General features: G+C 40.2%; 1 protein-coding gene across 1 annotated transcript in view; it reads left to right on the top strand.

The window, feature by feature from the left end:
- LOC308515733 (protein argonaute-3) overlaps positions 1–10,508 on the top strand; it is a 126,804-nt gene extending 116,296 nt beyond the window's left edge. The window contains exons 18-20 of the mRNA XM_081086302.1: positions 5,755–5,856; positions 9,277–9,476; positions 10,055–10,508. Coding sequence (XP_080942428.1) covers positions 5,755–5,856; positions 9,277–9,476; positions 10,055–10,163 — 411 coding nt within the window. The 3' untranslated portion in view covers positions 10,164–10,508. The remainder of the gene's footprint in view (positions 1–5,754; positions 5,857–9,276; positions 9,477–10,054) is intronic.
- The last annotated feature ends 739 nt before the right edge of the window (positions 10,509–11,247 follow it).

Below are 11,247 nucleotides of genomic sequence, written 5' to 3'. Positions count from 1 at the left end.
TCGTATGGGTACTCTCTTGTAGGTAACTAACTTTTTCTCTTGCTGCTTTTAAGATTCTCTCTTTGTCTTTTGGCCCTTGGCATTTTAATTATGATGTGTTTTGGTGTGGTCCTATTTGGATTCCTTTTGTTTGGGGTTCTCTGTGCTTCCTGGATTTGTAAGTCTGTTTCTGTCACCAGGTAGGGGAAGTTTTCTGTCATTATTTCTTCAAATAGGTTTTCAAGATCTTGCTCTCTCTCTTCTTCTGGCACCCCTATAATTTGGATGTTGGTACGCTTGAAGTTGTCCCAGATGTTCCTTGCACTGTCTTCATATTTTTGTATTCTTTTTTCCTTTTGCTTTTCCAGTTGGGTGTTTTTTGCTTCTTCATATCTCAAATCTTTGACTTGATTCTTGGGATCCTCTAGTCTGCTGTTGGATCTCTGTATATTATTCTTTATTTCCGTCAGTATATGCTTAATTTCTAATTGGTCCTTTTTCATATCCTTGAGGGTCTCACTATATTTCTCGGAGGTTTCTAGAAGATTCTTGAGTAACCTTATAACCATGGTTTTGAACTCTATATCCAGTAGTTTGCTTTTCTCCATTTCTTTCATTTGTGACCTGTTTCTTTGTCTCCTCATTTTGGCTGCCTCCCTGTGTTGATAGAGTGGTTTTCTGTGCTAGGTGTCCTATAGGGCCCAGTTGCTCAGCCTCCCCAGTTGCCTGAGGTGGACACTCTTGGTGCACCCCTTTGTGGGCTGTGTGCACAGCCTTGTTGTAGTTAAGCCTTTATTGCTGTTGGTATCACTGGGAGGAATTGACCTCCAGGCCAATTGGCTGTGAGGACCAGTTGGGTCTACAATGGGAGAATTTCTATGCTGGAGACACCCTTATGGGGCAGGACTTGCTTCAGTGGGGCTTTGGTGCTCACTGAGTCTGCCCCTGAGTGTGTCTCTTATGGATGTGAAGAGTTGTAATCTGGATGGTCTCACTCTGACCACTGGGTACATTGGCTCTTGGATCTCCAAGGAGGTGCAAAGTCAGCCACTGCCTGAGGCCACCCAGCAGGAGCTACAGAGAGATCTGCAGATTCCTCCTCTTTGTTTGGGCTTTGGAGGTGCCCAGATGAGGCACAGCTGTGAAGCAATGCAAGCTGCCTACGAGCCTTAGGCCTTCTTTTGGAAGCTCTGGGGTTCTCTGACCCAGCTGCAGTTTGACAGGTTTTTAGGCGGAGAAAGGCCAGGCCATTCATATGCAAAAGCCTCTGCACATAGCTTGGGTGGGGTTGTAAATTGGGTGGGGCAGGGCCTCAGGGAATCACCATGGCAGAGCAAATAGCAATGGCTGCCAATCTGCTCTGCCTCAGAGAGGTCCCAGGGTCTCTATGTCCCGCAGCCCCGTGCAGGGACAATGACCGCTACAAGCACCTCTGCGAGAAAGCTGCCCTCACATTCCAGCCTGATGCCAGACAGTCCAGTTTCTTCCCGCATGAGTCTGGATCCCCAGATTCTCACCCAGAACTGGAGTTCAGAGCAGTCGGGAGCTTTTATCTCCCTCCCAATTGAAAAAGACAACAGCATACCCAGCTGCCAGCCCCTTTCGTGTGTGCCTCCATACCTCCACATTTCCACACCTCTGCACCTCCTACCTGACTTAATGCGCTTTTCTCTTTCCTTTTAGTTGTAGTTTTTTGTTTTTTGGTTTTTGTTTTTTTTTTTAAATATATATTTTATTGATTTTTTACAGAGAGGAAGGGAGAGGGACAGAGAGCCAGAAACATCAATGAGAGAGAAACATCAATCAGCTGCCTCCTGCATGCCCTCTACTGGGGATGTGCCCGCAACCAAGGTACATGCCTTTGACCGGAATCGAACCTGGGACCCTTCAGCCCGCAGGCCGACGCTCTATCCACTGAGCCAAACCAGTTAGGGCTAGTTGTAGTTTTAATGTGGTTGTGCGCAGCAGCAAGTTCAGGTGTTAACCTATGCCGCCATCTTGGTTGTCTCCCTTCTGTATTTTATAATGTGACTATGTAATTTTTTGATGATCAAATTATCTTTATTTCTGAAAATGAGTAAAGTGTATCACAGCAAAATTAAAGTATTAAAAAGTACTATTATTTCATAAGCATTGTAGAAGAATTTGATCATATTCAATGATCAAATACTCATACTCATTCCTGATTTTTCAAAATAGCTAGATAGGAATGGTAAGGTGATTTCTTTCTCTCTTTTTTTTTTAATTCTTTATTGTTTAAAGTATTACATGGGTCTCCTTTTTCCCCCCATTGACCTCTCCCCTGCCACCTCCTCCCCCAAGCACAAGCCCTCACACCCCCACCCCCACTGTCTGTGTCCATTGGTTTTGCTCATATGCATGCATACAAGTCCTTTGGTTGATCTCTTATCCCTTCATTCCCGGCCTTCCCTTATAGGTTGTACAGTCTGTTTGATGCTTCTATGTCTCTGGTTCTATTTTTGTTCATCAGTTTATGTTGTTCATTATATTCCACAAATGGGTGAGATCATGTGATATTTATCTTTCTCTGACTGGCTTATTTCACTTAGCGTAATGCTCTCTAGTTCCATCCATGCTGTTGCAAATGGTAAGAATTCCTTCTTTTTTACAGCACCATAGAATTCCATTGTGTAGATGTATTTTTATAATTAGGAAGGGGAAGGTGGTATAAATACCTGAGGGGAAATAGGTCTTCTGGTCTGTGTGTAACATAGGCAAGTAGCAGTCTTACTGTCATTTCCAGTGCTCTGCCCCCCATCCTGCTAACCTTGTAACAGAGAAATCTAAGATTACTAGTGTCTGTGTCCCCTTGGGAAAGGGTTCAGTAGAAAAGACTGAGAGAGAGAGAGGAGTGTGTCTTATCTTTGGTGTATATTTGGTCTTTGGTTACTCTCACTGTGTAAGTTCGGGCAAGTAGCTTAACACTGCTGTGCCTGTATCTTTCTTAACAAGGTTTGGGTCATATTAATATTTACCTTATTTGGATTGTTGAGAGGACTAAATAACTTAAAATATGTAATGCACTAATAATGGTGCTTGGCATATACTTAGCACTCATAAAGGTTAGCTAGTTATCATGTGTGGTGGTGATGCTGCTAATGATAGAGAAAAAGAATAATAGTTGGTATTGTTTGAGGTACTTTTTATAAATTGGACTCACTTGATCTTCGTAAACAACGCTATGAGATACTTACTATTATCCCCATTTTCTACAGGAGGAAACTGTCACATGGCAGTTAAATAACCTCCCATGGTTATAAAGCTGGTAATTAGTAGAGCTAGGATTCAAGTCAGGCATTCTGTCTCCAGGTGGTATACCCCTTCTCACAGTGAAATATCACCTCTTTAATAGCAGTAGTGATAGTTTTATTATGGCCAAATTGTTAAAGGCCTTTGACCCCAAATTACTAGTATATTTCTGCACCTAGAAAATCAAATGTTTCTTTAAAAGTAGGAATAGGGCCTTAGCCGGCTTGGCTCAGTGGATAGAGCATCAGCCTGGGGACTGAAGGGTCCCAGGTTCGATCCCGGCCAAGAGCACATGCCTGGGTTGCGGGCTCGATCCCCAGTAGCGGGTGTGCAGGAGGCAGCCGATCAATGATTCTCTCTCATCATTGATGTTTCTATCTCTCTCTACTTCTCCCTTCCTCTCTGAAATCAATAAAGAAATATATTTTAATACCTTAACTAATAAAAAAAATGCAAATGAAAAAAAAAGAAATGTTATATTTTTTAAAAAAAAGTAGGAATAGGGAAAAACTAAGTTAAATTTAATGATTACTGGCACCTGATGTTTAGTTTATGCCAGTCCTCCATTTATTTGCTTCTCTTTTAGTTTTGCTCTAAATACTACTGATAATGTAGGGTATCCCAAAAATATATATATACTAGTACACACTTTGAATAATTATAAAGGCAGTGTTTATTTGGATACATTTTATTTTCATTTACTAGCAATCAGCTGTTAAAGCATGTATACATTTTTTGGGACACCTTGTAGATTAGAGATCATATATATATATAAAAGGCTAATAATGCTAAGTGTCCCCTTGGGAGTTTGACCGGAAGACTAGTAATTCGATTGCTTGCTCTGATATGCACTGACCACCAGGGGGCAGCTTGGAACATGATGGGTGACCAGTGATGGCTGGGCACTGAGGGAGTGAGGAAAGGAGGAGGCAGGGGAAATGACTCTGCGGCAAGTGGGTGGCGAGGGAAGAAAGACGTAGGGAGGCAGGGAACCTAATCGGTCCTGATCACTGGCCAGGCCTATGATGGGTGACCAGTGATGGCTGGGCACTGAGGGAGTGAGGAAAGGAGGAGGCAGGGGAAATGACTCTGCGGCAAGTGGGTGGCGAGGGAAGAAAGACGTAGGGAGGCAGGGAACCTAATCGGTCCTGATCACTGGCCAGGCCTAGGGACCCTACCCATGTACAAATTTCATGTACTGGGCCTCTAGTTATAAATGAGGAAACAGAAGCACAGTTAAGTAAAATACCATGATCGCACAACTAGAAACTGGTAGAGCAGTGATGTGAACACAGCATTCTGCTACCTCTCTAAATAGAATAAAACTTGCCCTAACTGGTTTGGCTCAGTGGATAGAGCGTTGGCCTGCGGACTGAAGGGTCCCAGGTTCGATTCCAGTCAAGGGCATGTACCTGGGTTGCGGGCACATCCCCAGTAAGGGGTGTGCAGGAGGCAGCTGATCGATGCTTCTCTCTCATCGATGTTTCTAACTCTCTATCCCTCGCCCTTCCTCTCTGTAAAGAAATCAATAAAATGTATTAAATAAATAGAGTAAAACTTTTCATATGTATTAATTAGATTTATGTGTAATGAATCAGCATAATTTAGTAGATTATGAACTGTTTTCTTTATTTTGTGCTTGGTAGAGGCTAACTGGTTGGTCTACATGGCTGTGACTCAAGCCACTACATGGCAGAAATAATGTTAGTTAATAATTTCAAATGTGTTAGGTATAAGGATGTGGAGGTGAGTATATACATGTATTTGAAAGTGTTTTAATAGGAGCCTTTCATTATTTTGAACCATTTCATTCACATATCTACTTAGGGAGAATCATTGTTTCCTTATAAAATACTGAAACTGCTAGTATAAAATAAAAGGAGTAGGGCCTTTGCACTCGTTTCTGTGTTTGACTCCCAATTCTGCCCTTTATTGTATGCTAGTGAGCAAATTATTTTATAGTCCCGAGCCTTAGTTTCCCCAAACAAAGGGGAATAATGCCTAACTGGCAGAATTACCAGGCTTAGAAATAATGTATGTAAAGTACCCAACATAAAAATGGTTAACAAATGATGATTATTGTTGATGTTGTTTTCAACATTCTTTCTCTCTAAAAATATAGTGTTCAACAAGGAAAGAGCTAGTTTTCATAAATTACACATTAGAGAGTACTGGCTATGCACAGGTATCATAAATTAAAGCACTTAATGTAACTTGAAAAAAACATGTTTAGGTCTTCCACCCATACTGGGATCCACTACCAGCTAAGCATATAGTAGAGACTAATAACTCTTTGTTGTTTATCATCTCTGACTTTCAGCAACATTTAAGAATAGGAACCAGGACTAGAATAAGGTCTGCTCTTAATGCCTGCTTAAGTAATATATCAAGCTGAAAGTAGTGAATTGTGGGATCACCCTATATATTTATACATTTTTAAAAGTGCCTTCAGACACATTGTTTACATTTGTCTTTTTTGTTTAAACTTTGACCAAACAAATCCAGGTTGGAAGAAGTGGCAATATCCCAGCTGGAACAACAGTTGATACAGACATTACACACCCATATGAGTTTGATTTTTACCTCTGTAGTCATGCTGGAATACAGGTAAGCCTACACTTTGGATGAAATGTTTTAATTCAGGAACTCCCATTATTATGTATATGTTTTTTTAATGTCAGAAAAAGGGAAAATAACCTTTTATGCACTCAAATTGTTTCCACATAAAATTAGATGAATTTTTCAGTAAGTAAACGTCTTCCCCTTTCTTACTTTAAGAGGGACTTATGTCTATTTAATTCAGTGCTTCTTAAACATCCCAGCATCAGAGAATGAATCTGTATTCCTAGATGTCTGAGAGAATGTAGCCCAAAACTGTTTTAGGCTGCTAGCAATTGATTAAAGTAGAAATTTCAGGAAGATGTACCTTACTGTATAGCTGTATTTTAAAGCTTTCTATACATACTAGAGGCCCAGTTCACAAAAATTTGTGCACTCGGCGGGGAGGGGGGTGTCTCAGCCTGGCCTGTGCCCTCTCACAGTCTGGGAGCCCTCAGGGGATGACCACCTGCTGGCTTAGGCCCGCTCCCCGGGGGATTGGGCCTAAGATGGCAATCAGACATCCCTCTGGCAGCCGGCAGCCCTCGGGGGATGTCCACTTGCCAGCGGGGAGCAGGCCTAAACTGCAGTCAGACATCCTTAGCGCTGCTGAGGAGGCAGGAGAGGCTCCCACCGTCACCGCTGTACTAGCAGCCATCAGCCTGGCTTGTGGCTGAGCAGAGCTCCCCTCTGTGAGAGCACACTGACCACCAGAGGGCAGCTCCTGCATTGAGAGTCTGCCCCCTGGTGGTCAGTGTGTGTCATAGTGACCAATCATTCCATCATTCTGCTGTTAGGGTCAGTTTTCATAATACCCTTTTACTATATAGGATAGAGGCCTGGTGCACGGTGGGGGCTGGCTGGTTTGCCCTGAAGGGTGTCCCGGATCAGGGTGGGTGTCCCGCTTGGGTGCCTGGCCAGTCTGGGTGAGAGGCTGAGGGCCGTTTTCAGGCTGGCAGGTGACTGAAGCTCCCAACCTCTCCTTTTTTTCTTTTTGTTTTTTTTTATTCTGGGATTTATTTACCTTCTATGGCTGGCACTGGAGCTGAGAGCCGGCTTTAGCTCTGAGGCTCAGCTCCAGCTCTGAGACCTCGGCTGCTGAAAGCAGGCATCTGGGTTTGTTTGGCTTCTATAATTGAAACACTGTTGCAGCTCCAGCTCCAAGGCCGGCTGGCTGAAAGCAGGTTCTGGGGTTTGTTTAGCCGCTGTATTTGCAACATTGTTTCTTAGAGTGCAGCTCAGAGGCCGGCAGCAGCAGGCGGGGAACCTTGGCTTCCTCCATCACTGGAGCAAGCAAGCCTCCTGTTCACTTCAGCTGCCTGGCTGTCGGCCGCCATCTTGGTTGGCAGTTAATTTGCATATCGCCCTGATTAGCCTATGGGAAGGGTAGCGAAGTTACGGTTAATTACCATGTTTCTCTATTATTAGATAGGATACAGCTCACATACACTAACCCCAGTTTCATTCTTACAGCTTTAAAATTCTTGTCCCACTCATTTATTTATGTACTTATACCTGCTCCTCTTTACAATCTATGTTGTACATTTTCATGGAGGGTAGTTAAAAATAAAGTTAAAAGGACCTTCTGGAGATAAAAATCTATATTATTAGAGTACATATTTACTATGTATACCAAGAAACACTACTGCTATAAATACCAGAAGAGAAAAAAGATTTCTCTGTTCAATAAATTTTGGAAATAAGATTAAGATTAAGAATAAGATTAAGATTATTTTACTTTAGAACTTGTGGATATTACTGATAATGCAAATGAATCTTCAAGATAGGAATATTTCCCCAATGTACTTAACCAAAAACTTTAATTCTCCTTATAGCCCAATTTCTGATAATTTTATGTATACATTACCTGCCTCATCTCTGGAATGTGTCTTATTCATTACTGTGTGCCTGGCACTTTATACAGGACATGGCATATAGTGAGCGATTACCTAAGATTGAATGTGTGTGAATGTATAATACATTATATAGGCATTATAAACCTGCAATTTGAGGGGTATATTTGATAATAATTTGAGTTTTATCCCCAAAATCTTGCACAGTGTCTAACAAACAAATATTTGTTAGTATGAGCTAATCTTTCTCCTTTACACCTTTGCCACTGCCCTTTCCTTAGTTCATACCTTCATTATCTCACACCAGAATTAATGCAACAGCCTCCTAACTGCTCTTTTTGCTTTTAGTCTCTTCCCATTTCTAATCCATCCTCCATATTATTGCTGATGTTACTTTTAGAAAACCCCAATCTCATCACACCTAAAAACTGTAAAAAAAAATAAAAATAATGCTTTCGCTGCAATTCTTAAGTATGTCATTCAGTCTGATTCCAAATGTTCTTTTCATCTTTATCGTTTCACTTCCTGTGCCAGACTCTGTTCATACTGGTCTGGTAGCCATTCCCCAAATACACCAGGAATTATGCCCCCTGTGCTTTCGGTAAAGTGGTTCGTTCTAGTGTCTCCTCACTAACCTCAACATAAAGGCCAAATCTCACTCATTCCCCACTTGGTGAAGAACCAAGGCTTACTTCCACAATTACTTGCCTTGGTATTCTCATACAGAATTAAGTGCCACGTCTTATAGCCACTTATTAGTTGTTTTATAATTGTAGATGCCCTGTCTCCTCTAGTCCTTTACAAATTATGTTTTCCAAAAGAAAGGAAATGTTTTACTTTGTGTTTCTTTGAGTCCATATTATCTAACATAGTAACTAATACATAAAAGCTCAAGTAAATGTTCTGGTGTTTTTACATTGGTAAAATATACATAACATACAATTAGCATTTTAATCATATTTAAGTATACAATTCCAGTGCATTAATTACATTCACATTGTTATGCAGCTCTGTCACCATCTATCTGAAGAATTTTCTCATCTTTCCTGACACTGTGTCCCTATTAAACACTAACCCCTCATTCCCCCTTTCTCCAGCCTCACCATTCTACTTTCTATCTCCATGAATTTGACTACTCCAGGTACCTTATATCAGTGAATCATATAATATTTGTCTTTTTGTAACTGGTGTATTTCATTTAGCATAATGTCAGCAAGGTTCATCCATGTTGTAGTATGTGTCAGACTTTTCTTCCTTTTTAAGCCTGAATGATAATATTCCATTAAATGTATATACCACATATTGTTTATCCATTCATCTATTAATGGACACTTGGGTTGCTTCCATCTTTGGGCTAATGCTGCTTTTGAACATAGGTGTATAATAACTGTTCAAGTCCCTGCTTTCACTTTTTTTGGATGTACACCCAGAACCAACTAAATGTTTCTAAGTCCATTATTAAATCAGAATATGTTTTACTGTTGTAGAAAGCTGACTTTTTGTATAACTTCGTCTATGCTAAATATTTATTTAGAAGTTTAGAAATCAACAGAATATGTCATTGCCTTCTCTATAGGGTACCAGCCGTCCTTCACACTACCATGTTTTATGGGATGATAACTGCTTTACTGCAGATGAACTTCAGCTGCTAACTTACCAGCTCTGCCACACTTATGTGCGCTGTACACGATCTGTTTCTATACCTGCACCAGCGTATTATGCTCACCTGGTGGCATTCAGAGCCAGATATCATCTCGTAGACAAAGAACATGACAGGTAATATAAAAGCGTAACAAATACAGATTTTTACCCAAATTCACATATGGCCTACATATTAGGATTTTCTTGGGACATTTCTTTGTTTCCATGTAAATATGTGGTTCCATATAAGTATGTGGCTCTCTATTTGCCATAAAGAACTGCCATTTAGAATTAAAGTTCCATGACCTACTAGAGGAGTCAGTGGTCATATGAAAAGCAGTGATAGTCAGAACTGACTACCCGAGATGAGGGTTCCCATTAAAATGTGCAGTCTACGCTTATTAGTAATAGAATGATACAGTGACTTACTTGCTTTATCAGATTAACTCAAGGGAAAGATTGTTGATGATAAAAGTGATATATACCAACAAAATTATAGGATGTCTTGGATTTGCTTCTAAATAATCCTGAGCAAGTGAGAGAAGTAAAATTGACCATGAGTTAATTATTGAAGCTGGGTGATAGACATGTAAGATTATACCAGCCTCTATTCCTAAAAATATTTGTGAAATTTTCTACAACAAATAATAGTGTTCAGAATTATTACATCAGGATAGGGTTTGTTTGTGTGTTCATTGCCAATTCTCTTACAGTGCTGAAGGAAGTCACGTTTCAGGACAGAGCAATGGGCGAGATCCACAAGCTCTTGCCAAGGCTGTACAGATTCACCAAGATACCTTACGCACAATGTACTTTGCTTAAAAAGTTCAAGAATATTCTCTGAGATGAACAATTGAAAGATGAATTGACATACACCGTATGTTTCCAGTGGAGTCCATTGAGTGGGGATGCCTCCAGCCATACAGAAACCAACACTGTGGGGACCAGGGTCTGATTTTTATGTTGATACAAGGAAGATTGTTTACTTTATCAAGGGACACAGCACCATTATGCAATATGAAACCAGCCAACTGCTTTTTTGTGCGGTCTCCTGTAGGAAGTATCGCCATTGTTTTGTTTTCACTTTCTTGTAGTGTAACCCTTTTAATGCCTTTACCTCAAGTTGCTTGGCAGCACAACTATCTTTGCAAAAAAAAAAAAGAAAAAGGAAAAGAAAGAAAGAAAAAGGTGAATAATGGTTTTAAAAAAACACACCTACATGAATAATCAGTGATTGCTCACAATTATGTGTGCAACAAAATTAATGTGCATTCGTGTATTCTTGTAAAGTATCTGTGTATACTTTAACTGTATACATGTATACTTCATATGCATATATATCTGGATCTGCATTGATAATAGATATATATGTTCTTTGTATATATTTTATAGTTCATTCCACTGGGAAATTTCTTTCCCTTTTATTATCCTCTCACCACCACTTTTATTTCTTGCTCCACCTCACTTGCCTCATCACCTACATTTTTTTTCCTTAATGCTACCAGTGATACTCAAATGTTCATGTATCTGGTTCATTTGAATATGAAGCATGGCAAACTAGACTTTTGTTTTTATTTTGCACACCTACTCCTGTCTCTTGATTCATACACAATTCTGAGTCCTCAACTCTTGATATTGCTTTCTTAAGAAGCAAAATTATTGTGTGTGTGTGTGTGTGTGTGTTTATGAGAGTCTGTGTCTGTCCCCTCTTGCTCTGAACTTATATTTGCCATTTGTGCAATGTATACATAAGCAGTAGCAACCTAAACTGTTCTTTCTTCTCTAGTGAGTTTGTTAAAGCTGCTATAAATATAAAACCCTGTCAGAAGTTATAACTCTTTCTATGAGTGATATGTATTCTCCTTCTGTTTCTATGGGTTATACATGGAAATTTTTGAAGCTTTTA

This window comes from Myotis nattereri (genome assembly GCF_964212035.1).
Source record: "Myotis nattereri genome assembly, chromosome: 3".
Classification (NCBI taxonomy): domain Eukaryota; kingdom Metazoa; phylum Chordata; class Mammalia; order Chiroptera; family Vespertilionidae; genus Myotis; species Myotis nattereri.
This window is presented reverse-complemented; position numbering and strand designations above follow the sequence as displayed.